At 34.7% G+C, this 18,004-nt stretch overlaps 1 protein-coding gene across 1 annotated transcript; it reads right to left on the bottom strand.

Moving 5' to 3' along the window:
• Positions 1–1,958: 1,958 nt before the first annotated feature.
• Positions 1,959–17,350, bottom strand: LOC126778889 (lachesin). Its single transcript, XM_050502636.1, has 10 exons — positions 17,222–17,350; positions 13,924–14,042; positions 11,140–11,262; positions 9,985–10,141; positions 8,913–9,012; positions 7,279–7,435; positions 6,039–6,145; positions 4,701–4,840; positions 3,840–3,951; positions 1,959–2,300 (listed from the first exon to the last, which is right to left on the bottom strand). The coding sequence occupies exons 1-10, from the start codon at positions 17,274–17,276 to the stop codon at positions 2,279–2,281; spliced, it is 1,092 nt and encodes a 363-aa protein (XP_050358593.1). The 5' UTR covers positions 17,277–17,350; the 3' UTR covers positions 1,959–2,278.
• Between the last annotated feature and the right edge of the window lie 654 nt (positions 17,351–18,004).

Raw genomic sequence — 18,004 nt, 5'->3', positions numbered from 1 at the left:
AAAGAATTTCAATAGATTACGGGATAAATCGAGTCTTTTTTTTTAATTTCCGAATATCGTCTCCGATTTTACGTTGGGCAAATTACAAAGTGTGTACAAAAATATTCTTAATTAAAATTAAATCCTCATCTGGACAGACAATTTTTTAATATTATATGTATAGGTTATTTGTAAAACACTAATAACCTCGTAGGATTATGTTAATAACAGCACAAACATTTTTTTTATGGCTTGATCATTCCTTACAGCGTACCTATACAAAAAAAAAATGTAAAAATATTGAAATTGCTCGCTCTAAACGTTAATAACTCTACACGAGGACGTTGAGACGCTTGTATTCGTGCTATTTATTTATCATTTTTTCAGCAGTTATTTATTTATTTATCAAATATTATTCCAATCGACATTTCTTAGGTACTCCGAATTTAAATTAAATTTTGTAGTGTTAACGTACTTTATACAAAACATAGATCTAATAAGAGTCACAGAGTACAATAAGAACTTGACTCGATTATGTTTCATGTAAAGTTACAGAACAAAAGTTGCTATAATTGAGTAATATATAACCCTGCAAGGCATTAATGTTTCAAAAGCAATCATATATAATACATCAGTACAAAAATATACAAAAACACACAGAATGAATATATATTAACCCTTTAACCGCCCGACTTCATATCTGTTGGCGTGCCCCCAGCGCCCGGCACAGTGAATCGAAACACACAATACAATTTTCTAAAAATAATGTTAGTAATTCTTCTAACTTTGGACATTATTTTTAAGACTTCTAATTAAGAGGCTAAAGTGTATTAAACTGTAAACGATTACTTAGTTAACTATTTACCTAATGTAAACATATTTTTGATAGAATACAGCGTAATTAAATAAAAAAACTGATAAAACGATCAGTGTTATTTTGGTCGTAAATATACGACTCAGGCGAAATGGGCCCGAAAATATTTGTCGGATTAATTCGACCTAGGCGGTTAAAGGGTTAATGATAAAATTGACGGTAATCTAGACACTATTTTCTATATAATATAAATCAAAGTCGTTTGTATTATTTTGTATAAAAAATTCGCGTTTTTGTAGTCATATTAAAATTACACCTAAACTATATATTATTTGTACGTTGTTACAATTAAGAACATTCTTGGTTTCGTTTAACGCTTTACCAATAAATATTATTTTGTGATTCATTAGTTAAATCAGCTGTCTTCTTCTTTCGAAATGCAAATCAATGATGACAGAAAGAGACAAGTGACCTCACTAAATACCAACTAAATAATATTTATAAGTAAAGCTTAGAGATTCAAAGTTACAAAGTGAGGTTAAAAAAAAATATCGGTTGAAATGTTACCATAGTTACCATTTTTTCAATACGAGACAAAAAATAATGTACAAATATATTTGTAATGATAAATTAGTTTGTAAAATAATTTACAAGATAGGAAGGTATATTTTTTTTATACGGGCAATCTTTATAAAATTAACCTAAATGAAATAGGCGTAGCCGAAGTGTTGCCATAGCTGCAATTTTTAATACAAGACTAATCATAATTTATAATGATCATTTAGTTTGTAAATTACATTCAAAACATAAAAAAATAGACATTTTATTACACTTAGAATGTTATGAATATTATCTGTAATGAATATCTTTTTTTTTTTTTTAATAAAAAATCTTTATAAAAACCTTATATAACATTGCTTAATTATTATTGCTTCCCAATGATCTTGATATTGATTTCTATCTGAACAATATTTCATTTTGAATAATTTAAACTGTAAAATATGTACATACACATATTATGTAGATATTTTGTAAAAATAGCCGATACAAAAACATTGTCTGTCAAAATTTCCACAACCAAATCATTTATATATATATATATATATATATATATATATATATATATATATATATATAAATGATTTGGTTATATGATTATATATATATATATATATATATATATATAAGGCGGACGAGCATATGCACCTGATGGTAAGTGGTCACCAAACGCCCTTACACATTGGCATTGTAAGAAATGTCAACCATCGCTTACCTCGCCAATGCGCTACATTATATCATATTCGATACATCATTTTTTTTAATATCATAAAACCTTTTCGATCGAATCCGTCACATAGAATTATTATTGTAAATAGTTACACCTCAAGATATGTAATAATTGCCGCTAGAGTGATTATCGTTGACACGCGCGCCCGTGACGCTTTGTTGCCGTAGATCTCCGGGTCGAGTCTCAAGCCGGGGTAGTTAATATCTGGTACTGGCGATTCTGGTATCAAAAAACACAGTTAATTAATTAAGCAGACAATATTATTAATAGACCACCTAATAAGCAGGGGCGTAGCTACCGCTCTATCAGCTGTATCAAAGATACGGGGCCCCCTAGCTACAGGGGCCCTGAAGCCGAGCAAAAAAATTGTAGAACAAATGAAAATAATATACAAAAAATTGAATGGGTAGTATCAAGTCGTTGACGGCCAAATTGTTACATTCGCTTGAAAAAGAAAGGTCATCACCGCAGTTAAGATGAAGGACCCATCAAGGGCAAGCTACGCCACTGCTGATAAGGTCACGTTTGTCTATTGATTAGTGGTATAGTCAATAGGAAGAGTAAAGATAAACAAACTTTAAACTTGAATTGACATGAATTGATTTACATGATTGTTGAGTAGATTTTTATGTAGCATTTCATTCATTCCGCACATGCAAATACTTAAAATATATAATGTAGTATAAAAACATAATTTGATATAACATTTAAAGATGAAACATATAAAAACAATTGTATGAATTTGTCCATGCGTTCATGCATTCGTTAAAAACTAAACATTTATAAAAATATAATTCGAAATATTACAAAAAAATCATTTTGTTTACCGTGAGGTTTCTTGCTTAATAAACTAGAGCTATAACAACTCAATCTATACCTTAAGAGAACAACGCACATAAGCCATAACAATCATTTGGTAGCCGGAAACCATGCTATCAACTTTGCTTGTGTAGTGCACAGTGTACCAACCCAATGGGATGGAGCACGCGAACAGTGTCATTAAGCACACTAAAGTTAACATCTTGTATATGTCTCATCAGTACAGTACAGTAACAGCCTGTTAATGTCCCACTGCTGGGCTAAGGCCTCCTCTCCCTTTTTGAGGAGAAGGTTTAGAGCTTATTCCACCACGCTGCTCCAATGCGGGTTGGTAGAATACACATGTGACATAATTTCAATGAAATTAGACACATGCAGGTTTCCTCACGATGTTTTCCTTCACCGTCAAGCACGAGATGAATTATAATCATAAATTAAGCATATGAAAATTCAGTGGTGCTTGCCCGGGTTTGAACACACGATCATCGGTTAAGATTCACGCGTTCTAACCACTAGGCCATCTCGGCTTTTTTTATATTTTATATGTCTCATCGCTGGAGCCAAGTGGAAAGAAGGCTTTCCTCTCCATTTGAGAAGGTTAGGAGCACGAAAATTCTCAGTAGCAGCCCTGGAAGTTTGATGTGTGTACACTCCCGTGCAACGGAAAGCACGTAAAGTCGTTGATCCTTCGCCTGAACTCTTTTCGGTCGTGTCGGATTGCCGTCCCATCGGGTTATGAGAGTTAGGGAATAGAGTGCACCTGTGTTTGAGCATACACTTTTGCATTATAATATCTCCTGCGCAGCTGGGTAATCTCTCTTGATCGGTCCGGACGACATCACTAACACGAAACACACCACCCCGATTAATGATGATGATGTAACCGGGGCCTAATTAAATATGATGGCGGCGCTGTAGTAGAATGTTCTAGAAACGTACCCGAGGGCGAGGCCGAGGCCGAGCGTGGCGAGGGCGCGCGGCGCGCGGGGCGCGGCGGCGCTGGCGTAGCGCGTCTGGCCGCACGCGGGCGGGCACACGGGGATTATCATTTCTATCATGCGACGAAACAAAATACAACTATTTTTTTTTTAAACACAAAACAGCCAAAAAATCAAAAACATCCAATTTTATTCTGCCAAAAAATAAAAATAAAACTATTCTCCGTTGTAGGCACTACGCAAGACATGAATTTGGTTTAAATTATCATATATAAATAAATATGCAAAGCAGGATTCGAACCTGCATCTATTGAAAGCGATGCATACGTAATTCAATTTAGCTTGCATGCATTTTGTATTTTTCATGCAATCATATTCATAAGATACCAAATATAATTTTAGGCTGATTTTAAAACAACAAATTTGTATAATCTATACTAAAATAAAAGCGAAAGTAATTCTGTTTATCTGTTATGGTATCACGGCTAAGTTACTGAACCGATTTTGATGAAACAAGCTTGAACCTATGCTTTAATTAATGATAATATATTGAAAAGTTTATTTCTCGTCCGGATGCCTGCTATTGCTCACAATGAGAAACCGTGACGAAAACGGTTCTTTGATATGTATATCGAATCCACTGTCAGCTACATCAGACGGAAAGCTTCAAGAAATAACTTGAAAATATCTATATAATATCCATTTCAATTTACCACATTTCCAAATTTACCAAATTTTCCACATAAAAACCTGAATATCACCCTCTGAAGTCAAAAAATTATCGAAATAATTGCATTAAAAAAAAAAAAACAAACCATTTCGTAATGCATTATCATTAACGATATTAAATAGATATTCCTACCGAATAGTTCGACAGTTCCCTGTGCAGTGCCCAGTTTGTTCTGTGCCTTGCAAGTGAAGAGGCCGTATTGACGTTTCTCGATTGTTATCACACGGAGCGTTGTGTCTGTGAATTCGTCTGCCGTTGCGAAGTGAGAGATCCTGAAATGAAAATGAATACATTATAAATGCCGGTTGGCGTGGTCGGTAGATTTGTCTTTCACGCCGAAGGTTGTGTGTTCGATTCCCACCCAGGACAGACATTTGTGTACATGAACATGTCTGTTTGTCCTGAGTCTGGGTGTAATTATCTATATAAGTATTTATTTCCAAAAAAAAAGTAGTATACGTAGTATATCAGTTGTCTGGTTTCCATAGCACAAGCTCTGTACAAGCTTAATTTGGGATCAGATGGCCGTGTAAAAAATGTCCCAGGATATTATAAATAAAAAGTTATTATTGAAGCTTCAAATCAAAATGCATTAAAATATATCATTGTGTTGACGGCCTTAACTATTTTTATTTTATTTTAAGGGGCTACTTATAGACATTCTTTACATCGTAGCCAATGCCCTACCATCCTTGGTAACTGAGATGCTATGTCCCTTGAGCGTGTTGCATTGGCTCATTTACCTTTCCAGAACAAAACAATAATAAGTATTACTCAACTCAAGAGTCTTGAAGAACCAATTATTTTCATTCAAGTTGTGACCGAATATATATGAGATTTCCAAACAGAAGTTTAGATTCTGGATTAGAGAGGTCAGGTCAGAGTCAGGTTGACTCGATTACCGACTCGAATACTTAGTAAGCTCTAACATACTCGAGTATTAAAGTAACAGCCTGTAAATGTCCCAAGGCTGGGCTAAGGCCTAACTCCATTTTGAGAAGGTCTGGAGTTCATTCCGCCACGCTGCTCCAATGCGGGTTGGGGATGATGATACTCGAGTATTGAAATTATAGAATTTGAATACGGTATTCGAGTACGGGTTCCGAGTACTTTATGGTATTTATCGGGTGAGCAAATCGCGATCTTATATCTACAACTCTTAAGTCTATTTTTTATTGTTACGCATTACAGCAACATATATGAACGAAAGAATATTTTTTTCATTATTTAAATACATCATTCAAGAACATTCAAGTCTTATTAAGTATTCAAACACTCACAGATGTATTCGAGTATCAGTCCGAGTACTCCAACTGAATACTTTTTTTTACTCGAGTACCAGAAAACTCGAATACCAAAAAAAAAAAAGCTCGGCACATCACTAGTCTGGATCCAATTATTAAATAACTTGGTTTGTTGGCATGGCAGTTAGGCATTCGACTTCATCAGCCATTTCGTTATATTTCTCACCTGTAGTGTTGGTTGTTGGAGAGTTGGACCTCATTCTTGAGCCAGGTTATAGCTGGTGGCGGGTACGCTTCAACGTGACACTCCAGGTCCATATCATATTGGAGAGCCTGGAATTTTAATGAATAACATTTATTAAAAGAAATCCTTATAATTATTTTACAAGTTATTAAATTCCATCAAGAAGAATCGATAAGAAACTTAAAAGATTTATACAAATTATTAAAAATATGTTTAATCATACATTTATTTATTATCTATGTATCCTGCTTTGTGAAATGTCAGAAAGTTATATGCGATTGTTATAATAATTAAGATCATTTATAGAAAAAACATATCAAAATAGCGTATCAATGTCGGTAGATTTTAAACAATGCACGAATGAAATATAAAGATATATCAGAATAATTCAGGTAATGTAACTGGCAACTCGGACCACAGATAATTAATTTTCACGGGCTGTGAATTTAATGCCAGAAAAAATAAATCTTACTGGCTCATCTTGGGATTTTGAACCAGGGGGTTACTATTGAAACAATTGTATCTTCGTCGTGACACTTGTCAGAGTGGTCGTGGTCGCCATGAAGTAGTATATGATAGTAGTAGTATTTCACTGGTGGTAGGGCTTTGTGCAAGCCCGTCTGGGTAGGTACCACCCACTCATCAGATATTCTACCGCAAATCAGCAGTACTTGTTATTGTTGTGTTCCGGTTTGAAGGGTGAGTGAGCCAGTGTAATTACAGGCACAAGGGACATAACATCTTAGTTCCCAAGGTTGGTGGCGCATTGGCGATGTAAGCGATGGTTAACATTACTTACAATGCCAATGTCTATGGGCGTTGGTGACCACTTACCATCAGGTGGCCCATATGCTCGTCCGCCAACCTATAATATAAAAAAAAGTATGAATTATTCGGCGCAGATGTAATTCGCCTCACGAGCCTTCGCCATATGTCCTTGTTAGTGGTGAGCCTGGTGCATTCATGCAAAGGACCCCAACAATTGTTTTTATTTGGTCGGTCCATCGAATGGGCGTCTTTCCACGTGTTCTGGTGCCATCCTTGCCTTGAATGACAAGGCGCTCTATGGAGTCAATTCCTTGCCAGGAGACGTGTCCAAAAAAAAATTTAGTATGCGCTTTCGAACCAGCGCCCGAAGGACGCTGTTTGATGCAGAGTTCTTGAAGAATGGAGATATTGGTGCGTAATTCGAAACAATTGTATATAGAGGTTTAAAGTGTACCTGTCCTAAGCGAGGCCGGGGTACCGTCACAACGGGTGCAAATTCAACTTCCAAGTTAATATTTCTCCTCGCACCTCTGCCCACTCCGTTTTCAGCCACGCAATAGTACGTCCCACGGTCCTCCTTGTGTACAGAGTTCATTTTCAATATGTTGCCACTGGAAAAAATATTTTGGGTTAAATCAAAACAGCAGTACTCGGTATTCTTGTGTTCCGGTTTGAAGGGTGAGCAATAGTAACAGCCTGTTAGGGTCCCACTGCTGGGCTAAGGCGTCCTCTCCATTTTGAGGAGAAGGTTTGGAGGCTTATTCCACCACGCTGCTCCAATGCGGGTTGGTAGAATACACATGTGGCAGAATTTCAATGAAATTAGACACATGCAGGTTTCCTCACGATGTTTTCCTTCACCGTCAAGCACGAGATGAATTATAAACACAAATCAAGCACATGAATATTCAGTGGTGCTTGTCCGGGTTAGAACTCACGATCATCGGTTAAGATTCACGCGTTCTTAAGAGAAAAAAGAAGGGTGAGCGAGCCGGTGTAATTACAGGAACGAGGGACGTAACATCTTAGTTCCCAAGGTTGGTGGCGCATTGGCGATGTAAGCGATGGTTAACATTTCTTACAATGCCAAGGATTATTCAGTGCATTTTCCTACCATCAGATTACTAACAAAACTTAATTTATTAATTGTTTTCATGGCAATAAAATTTTAGTGGACTTGTATACAACCCTCAATGGATAATCGAACGGACGGAATCTCAAACGGTTATTTAGATATTAACTAACAAAAATCGTCATTTTTATTACTGACTGACCTATAGATCAAAACTCTAACCCAGTTCCAGATGACCTAGAGAGTTCAAATTTGGCATCCAGATATATACAAAGATACGATGAATACAAAGGAATAAATCGGAAACTAGTAAATTTTTATCATTTTACTATAATTTTTCAATTAATTGATTCTTTTAGGAACACTTACGTATAGTTCCTGTAATGTAAGAATCAGGAATCAAAACTGTAACAGCCATTGAACTTGGCTCTTATTTCATATCACATTTTTGATGGGATTACATAATATGCTATGCAATTTGTAATGCACAACCAACTCGCATTGAAGCAGCGTAGTGGAATAAGCTCCAAACCTTCTCCCCAAAAAAAGGGAGAGGAGGCCTTTAGCCCAGCAGTGGGACATTCACAGGCGGTACGGATAATGCACTACAAACAGTTCTTGATTAATCTTGTTACACTATAACACTATTCAACTTAACTACTTATATACAGATTAATTTTACTTCCAAAATTCAGATAACATGGCCGACATTCATACCATACCATAGATAATATAAGATTTCGGCTAACGATAGCGCGTCAGTTCAACGTCTACGTTGCTTATTTGTCTTCACTCATCTTATGATTGGGATGGGGTGAGAGAGAGCTGGTTCTTCCTGACTCACTGTTGTCAGTTTGGGTTGCCCCTCTTTACCCGGGCTGGTCCTCACCAGCAAGCACTATTGCCGCGTCTCTTCATTTTGGCCCGAAGAGCCAGGGTCTCAATGACCCAATGGCTGTTGTGACAGTGTTGAGATGGGGTAAATGTACATATGTTAAATAAATAATTAAGCTTACCGATAGATGGAGCCACCGGTTGGTAAAATCGCGTTGTTCTCACGACGCCACGATATCTTCGGAGGCGGGAATCCACCGGCGTAGCATTCCATTTGGGCACCTAAAAGGTTTTTTCAATTCAATTAAATAACTTTATATGCATAGATTGAATTACACTATTTATATGTACCGTTAATAGGCATAAATAGGTAACACACACACACACACACACACACACACACACACACACACACACACACGAACACACACACAAACACACATGTAAACACACACATACCTACACACTCCACACAAATCTTCTGACACTCCATTCTAGTATACAGTAAGAAATATTCATTTATCATTTATTTTTTATTTACATAGAACGATATGTCACTAAAATATGAGCGAGGACACTGATTTCTGTAATACAGGTCTTTGAGCCTAGCTCAGAAATCAGGGACTTCATTATAATTTGTGACTTTTTATGCGAATAAAGATTATTATTATTATTATCATTATGAATACAATCGCGACAATGCATTTCAATTCTCACCCTTCCAACGCTTTTTTATTTATTTATTCAATATTAAGCAATGACACAAATTTAAAAGCTTGAACACGATTGCAATTAAAACCTTTTTTGTGAGTAAAAACTCAAATTTATATTTATTTAAATAACTAAGTAAATTAAAAAAATATTTACATAAATCCGCTGCTAACTCTACCGATGCAGTCAATACTATAATATTTTGACGTTGACGGTACACAATCATCGTCAGAATATCATCAAATAAACAGCATTTATTATTTGAGGCGGTTGGCGTTGTTGGTAGATACTTGCCTTTCACGCCGAAGTTTGTGGGTTCGATTCCCACCCAGGACAGACATTTGTGTGCATGAACATGTCTGTTTGTCCTGAGTCTGGGTGTAATTATCTATATAAGTATGTATTTACAAAATAAAAGTAGTTTATCTAGTATATCAGTTGTCTGGTTTCCATAGCACAAGCTCTGTACAAGCTTAATTTGGGATCAGATGGCCGTGTAAAAAATATCCCAGGATATTATTATATTATTATTTAGATACATACTTTCACCCTGACTGGTCACAATGGATCTCGTCGAGTTATCAGATATGATTGGGGGTCTTCGAACTTGCAACTCAACCTCTGCGGTTATCTTGTTGCTCACAGACATTATTACTTGACAAAGATACCAGCCCGCGTCGGTCTCTTGAATGTCTTTAATCTGGAATAAATAAATTAATTGTAAATAAACAATAAAATTTGAAATTACACCATTAAATATGTTTATTTAATGGTGTAATAGTGTTTTAGGTTTTTTTTTTTTTTATAGAATAGCAAGGCGGACGAGCCACCTGATGGTAAGTGGTCACCAACACCCATAGACTCATATAATATAATGACAGACCATAGAATATAATGTCATCCTATTATTAAGTATTTTTTTGGTTATTACAAAACAAAATAATGGTCCTTCGAGACCTTCAGATGTGAAACATTAAAATTAATTTATAATTAAAAATTTTGCAATTAAAGAAAACCGATAAATAAATATGGACCAAACAAATACAAAAGTAGGATTTAATTCCAAAAAATATATTTATTTTTCTTATTAATTATCACAATTATATATTATAGCAACGCGCCATGGACACAAAAGAGACATAGTGGAGAGTGGCCATGACGGCATAATAGAGCGTTTTGCCAGGAAAAAAATAATGCATTGCGGGCATTTTGTAAGGGTACAGTAAAGTATATAAAGTATAGTGGTAAGGTACTTACCACTATACTGCCGAGGATGATGAACGTCAAACGAAATAAGAGAATCTTATAAAGTAAATAAAAAATACTTTTATCATTTCCAACGAAGTATTTTTCATCAACCAACACATTGTATGCATGTTGAATAGAATATAGTTAGTTAGTTGAATTTTATATAATTTATTTTGTCTCACTCACCCTTCAAACTGGAACACAACAATACCAAGTACTGCTGTTTTGCGTTAGAATATCTGATGAGTGGGTGGTATATACCCAGACGAGCTTGCACTAAGCAATACCACTAGTGAAAGTAAGTATACATCGCTGACACAGCGCTGGTCTTTCGTGAAGCAAGTTTAATTACGTGCAATAGCTTTTAATATGAAAATAACAAGTACAGCCAACAGCGCTACTTGCTATAGAAGATTTGAAATTTGGCAATCTTTATAAATATATACTTACAGATAATGTGTATGTCGCAGATGCAGCATCGAAACGCAGTGAAAATCTCGAATCACGAATAATCAGACCTGAATTGGTTGACAGGGGAAGTGACTCTGTCGACTTGTGACGATCATATTTGAGCTGCAAGAAAAAAAAAAAACAAAATTCATTACTTTAAACTCGGTCGAGAATAACTGTCAGAAAATTCAGTTACTCCTTTTCACTAATTAAATTGCATATATAATTAAATTTAAATACAAAACATACGCCAATTATTCATATAAATAAATTTCTGAAAATTCTCCTGCTAACTTTACCGAGGCATGGTTATTTGATGTTGACGTTACACGTTCAAATAAATTTTTTTTATAGTATAGGATGGTAAGTGGTCACCAAATGCCCATAGACATTGGCATTGTAAGAAATGTCAACCATCGCTTACATAGCCAATGCGCCACCAACCTTGGGAACTAAGTTTTTTTTGTCCCTTGTGCCTGTAATTACTCACCCTTCAAACCGGAACACAACAATACCAAGTATTGCTGCTTTGCGGTAGAATATCTGATGAGTGGGTGGTACCTACCCAGACGAGATTGCACAAAGCTCTACCACCAGTTCGAAAATCCAATCGATTCCAATCGATTTAAAAATGAAATCGATCGCTTTATTATTATTTAAATAGCGTAGTGAACGTGGTTGCTTTATATAAGCCGCAGATGCGGGTACTGTGATAGTAATATAATCTATAATCAATCACTTCCTTATCCTGACAATTATATCCCAATGACTCAATAAAAATATAATTTGGAACAGGGCATTGACTTTAAAATATCGATTCGATATAAGCCATGCTCAGAATATATAGCCTTTTTTTCTTTTTTTTTTCTCGCAGAGGAAACCTTCAGAAAGGTACCCGGGTCCTATGGGGGTGGAACCGGGTTATGTAGGATTCTTACACACTAAAACCACTGCGATAGCCGTCCTCGGCACGAATCGGAAAGGCTGCGGGATCGCGTTGATATAACGCCGCGGCCTCTCCTGTGCTTTGCTCCACTCGTGGCTCGGCGGAGCTCTCATCAGGGGGCGAATCTCGCCCCTCGCACTCCTCGCTAGTGCCTACGGCAGCGCGAGGTTATCCCGAGAATATATAGCCTATTCCAACCACAACAGGAATAAGCCCAACTAAACAATTTGTCTAGTCCACAAATTCAAAGTCGCTCAGCGTGCTATGGAGCGAGCTATGCTCGGAGTATCTTTGAAGGATAAGATCAGAAATGAGATTATCCGGAAAAGAACCGGAGTCACCGACATAGCTTGCAAAATTAGCAGGCTGAAGTGGCAGTGGGCTGGTCACGTATGTCGTAGGGCCGTTGGAGCAGACGAGTCCTAGAGTGGAGACCGCGAATCGGCAAGCGCAGCGTAGGGCGCCCTCCAGCCAGGTGGACCGACGACCTTAAGAAGGTGGCGGGAAAAAACTGGATGCATGGAAGGCGGAGGACAGGGAGCTTTGGCGCACCTTGGGAGAGGCCTATATTCAGCAGTGGACAACGATTGGCTGTTGATTGATTGAAACAATTTGAGCGCCGATATCAATTGACGCGATATTATTGGTCGAGATCTTGGATAATCTATGATATTCACTATGGATTCGCGTAAAAATGGCGTCTTCAATGTCCGCGAAGTTGTTATCGGAAATTCGAAAGTTAAATTAATATGGTTATAACTAGTTAATTGGAATAGTGTTGTATTATAAATAAAGGTAAATTAATCAAGAACTGTTTGTAGTGCGTAATATAGCGGAACAATTAGAAAATCGCTAAGATACGTGAATCTTAATCGAAGATTACAGGTTCAAATCCGGGAAAAAATATTTTCATATGTTTATTTTGCGTACAATACATCATAGTTTAGAAGGCATGTATGTTTTTTTTTTCGTTAATTATACTTTAGTATACTAGAATGTCTAGTCAAAACCACATTTTAGTGTTCTAAAGTTCTGCGGTCCATACGTTGACAGGGAAAACCTGACCGACATGACTGCATATATAATAAAAATTATTTTAAATATTAAAGCGTTAATAGCGGAACGGTTTACACTGCCTAGCGATGTAAGAATCGCAGGTTCAATTCTCACCCAAATGCTATTGAACCCCCCTCTCTCCCAAAACAAGCTTTACGCTTGATTTTTAAATGTAAATAGGAATATTAGTCCTCCTATATAACTCCTTTATAAAAAGGCTTTACTTTGCATAAATATATTAACATAATACCGCATCGCCAATTAAAAGGCCAAAATATGTTTATTATGTCATATTTTATAATAACATTATAGGTATATACGTAGGTCATAACACATCAACAAACATTAATATCCCTCACGTAAGAAAAGTATTCGCTCGACCGCTTTATCTTAGATTTGCGTTGCAAAATTGGTCTCAATGAAAAATCTTTTCATTTTAACGGAATCTATATCAATATTATAATTGCAACATTAATACTTTGTGTGTTACAATTTCACGGTTAAACGGCTGAACCGAATTCGATGAAATTCGGTGCGAAGCAAGTTTAAGCACCAAGGAAGGATCTGTCCCCCCCTAACACGCAGGCGAAGCCGCGTGTAAAAACTGTGTACATATATAGCCTATGTCCTTCCTGAAGGTTCATTCTAAATATTAGTAAATTAATGTTTGATATTAGATCAGGAGTTTCGGATATTACCTCGTAAATACGAACTAAAAAATATTATCTCCTTATAATATAGATAGATAGGCAAACAAATGCTGGTGATAATACACCACTTACCCATAAAACTGGATAGTCCTGTGCATAATGCACAGAACAGTCCAGGTCGACTTGACCACCGATATCTCTTATCTGTTCCTGAGTGATGTGCGAGATGGTTGGTGTTCGCTGACAGTTGCCTGTGAATCAAATCAATTTATTAATCCAGGAAAAAAAAAATTGTTTCTCGAGCTAATATAATTCTGTCCATTGCACATTTTGGTGTTCCGTTAGGTTTTCGCTGAAATAGATTTTGATCAAGGACCGGAAGAAAAAACACAACGCGTGCTTCAAGTGGTACCAGATACCTGATACCTGGTACTACGATAGGTACTAAAACCGATTGCGTTAGTGCTCTAGCGTATTATTTGTTAAGTGGGATAAAAGTGTTATTTTTAATTTGCAAGGGTTATCGATGAATCAACATTAACGCGACATAAGGAGTAGCTACTCGCACACACTTAAAATGGATTGAAATAAATAGTGAAACAAAAAAAAAGTTAAATTATTGTTTTTCATATAGTTATAACTTTTTAGTGACAGCTTATTTATTTTCTTGCCCCAAATTAAAAGTTACTCTCTGTTTAGTGGATGATAAGTCAACATAGGTCTCGTTAGTGGTGGATATTTGGAACACTTTTGATCATTGTTCTTTAAAATAATTTATTTCGAATATATATACCTATATATCATATGCTATCTGACTCGGCTGGATACATAATATAATGGGATATAAATATATAATTAAAATATCATTGTCAGTTATAATAACAATGGCATGCCAATTATCTTTATTTATATATTCATAAATAATATAAATTTAAGATAACTAAATTTAATTAGTATATAATATCTTTCTCTCTTGATATTTAAATTATATTATTCTAAAGCATATATATATTTTTAAGAAAGCTTTCTAACATAGTTATATGTGGAACACTAATTATTCCTCCATATTAACGTGAACCGCAGGATTTTGTGGCTTATCTAGAATTCAACTAGGAGTCCCATGTACAGGGGCTAGGCTAGACTTTAGTGTATTAGTTAAGTGTTAGGCATTGTCTAATAGTAAAGTAAAGTATGTAAAATAATTATTCTAATTTTAACTTAAGTAGTTTTTTATTTATTTAGGATCACCAACATGATATACAGAAATAAATTCAAAGTTTACAAACTAATAGGTCTAAGGATAAAAGTTGCCATAACATGCAACATCATAGGTAGCCACAACATGCGAAAATGAAAAGTAGTTCTCCAAAATACATTATGGATGTCAGAACACTCTGAATCACGCTGACATTCTATATTTAAAATTGTATAGGTGACACGGCTAAATTCAACAAATAGTGTTTTCTCGTCAGTGTCGTTTAATTTAACAACACAAGTAACGGTTTTCTATTTATTTTTGTTTCATAAGTTAACATAATTGTTTTTTAAGTTAAATAAGTTTTTTAATATAGAAAACTTGTGTTTACTTGTTGATAGTCAATTAAGTCATGTGAAACAAAGGAACATTTATTGAAATATATTTTTAATAAGCAATGCTATAAAAACAAACATTGTTTACCATTATAGATAGCATTATGTATTTTACTGGTACTTTCAACTTAATGTTTATATAAAAATTATCAAGTAATTAAAATTTAACCTTTCAAACCTTTATAGTTTTTCATCAATGATAATATTTGTATTATTTGCACTGTATAAATAATAGCAAAAAATGTCTTTCTATGTATGTATTGGCAATATATATAATATTTGTTTATTTTATGTGGTTTGGTGGAATACACATAAGCCTAATATGCATCTGACATCTCATACTCAACCAACATCCGAGTTAAAATAACACTAGTATATAAGTACTTAAATATTGAATTAACACAAATCTAAGTAGGTCATAAATTAAGCAATTATTGTCTGTAATACACAGTCAGAGTGTGTCAGGCTGGGATTGTTAATATCCAGAATTGGCAAGCTGATTTAGAAATTAATTTTGATGTTAGTCCATTCATTAACATTATAAGTAATGTAAACACATTTTTATTTAGTGGTAACCATGGATGCTTATCTTTGTAGGTACCACCCACTTACCACAAATTCTACTGCCAAACTCAATACTTAGTATTCCAGTTTGAAAGGTTGAGTAAGAAGCGTTTGCTATTAGCAGATTTTTTTATACTTAAATATTTAAGATATTCTTCAAACTACACTCAATTAAATATATATTGGTGTATTATATAATACCTAAGTAATTTTTTAAGTATGTAAATATTAAAAGTTGTTGCATGTACGATGCCGTCTTTGACGAGCCGGTTGGCGTGGTTGGTAGAACACTTGCCTTTCACGCCGAAGGTTATGGGTTCGATTCCCACCCAGGACCGACATTTATGTGCATGAACATGTTTGTTTGTCCTGAGTCTGGGTGTAATTATCTATATAAGTATGTATTTACAAAAAAAAAAGTAGTATATGTAATATATCAGTTGTCTGGTTTCCATAGCACAAGCTTTGTACAAGCTTAATTTGGGATCAGATGACCGTGTGTGAAAAATGTCCCAGGATATTATGTACAGAAATTACATTGGATTGAAATATACTGTTATTAACATATATTTTTAAAATATAATAAACTAACAGTTTTAAATCTATTTATATGTAAATATATTTACATATTAAGTCAATTATGGAATAATCATTTATTTAAAATGCGAAGCTCTGAAGTTCCCTATCAAATATGAGAGTTGACTAGAAAAATATTTCACATGTAAAACTTATTGAATTACCTTACAAACACACCAATAAATAGACATGACAGTTACCCCTTACGTTATACACCGATCGTCATATTATTGCTTACAATTCACCCTCCATCCGGCTCATCGTTGATGCGTTAAAATGGATCGATAGTTGATTCCCGCGGTTTTTATGGAATCATACTTAAATTAAAGCTTAAATGCATTTATTCGACGTCAATTCTGATGTTTGAAATATATACACACTATATATTATAAGGTATACGACATGAAAACTATCGCGTATTAAATGAATATTATTTTCATTTCACTTGGCAGCATCTCATGTGCCTGATTTTAATCTAGGGGTTAAGCATATTGTATTTTGTAATGAACAAAAGGATGAAAAACAATGTATTATTTTGAATTTCTTGCTAAACAGGGTGTGTCGTTAAACGTTATGTCGTCACTGGTAGTAAACATTAACAATTGAACATTTTTGTTGGAAGCGTCGTGTTATATGATATCTTGTTCAGATAGTATAATTTCTGAAAATATAGATATAAAATAAGTAAATTTTAACTTACCGAGTGATAAAATGAAGATCAAAAGAGTAAAACATTTAATAATAAAGCACGCCATTGTAACAACGCTACCGTCACACACTCCACACCTCACTATTACACCGATCAGCCTCAATTTCAATTGACAAAACTTTCAAATAAACTCGAATGTGAATTTGAATGAATGCTTTTGAATGGTGTCTTTACACCGGTAGTGTTATGTGGCTGCGTTCTGATTTAAAAAAGTCAATTTGAATGATAGTTTTTATGAAGTCAAAAATAATAATAAAGAATATTGTATGAAATAAAATAGTCATAATCATTTTTGAACTACATAATTAGATATATGAGTAATTTAAAAGTGATACATTCGCTTGGTTGACTATTGAAAACTGCCCGTTCTCCTACTTCCACTAAATTCTTCTAGATGGCGCTACGTGTATTTATTGTTAACAAAAATAATAAAATACTTATTTAACGAACTAATAGAACTTCATATCTATTTATAATTTGTAAATTTAAATGTAAATATGGTTATAATACTGTTTTGGCTTAAATAAATCGCACTAAAAACGAACGAGAAATATTTTTTTCTCAAAAAAAAATCTGCTTCATTCCTAAAAGTATCTCTTTTACGTTGTAGCTTTTCCAGTGACAATATAAAAAAGTAAATATAGTTTATATAATACCAGATGAACTTTTTTTGTCATCGTTATAATTGTTATGAATTGAGATATTTTTATCTTTCCTATTTTCGCAGGCAGAATTTAATCTGACACATCAGACTTGCTCCTATATTCCTTCACC

Source organism: Nymphalis io, chromosome 27, assembly GCF_905147045.1.
Source record: "Nymphalis io chromosome 27, ilAglIoxx1.1, whole genome shotgun sequence".
Lineage (NCBI taxonomy): Eukaryota > Metazoa > Arthropoda > Insecta > Lepidoptera > Nymphalidae > Nymphalis > Nymphalis io.
This window is presented reverse-complemented; position numbering and strand designations above follow the sequence as displayed.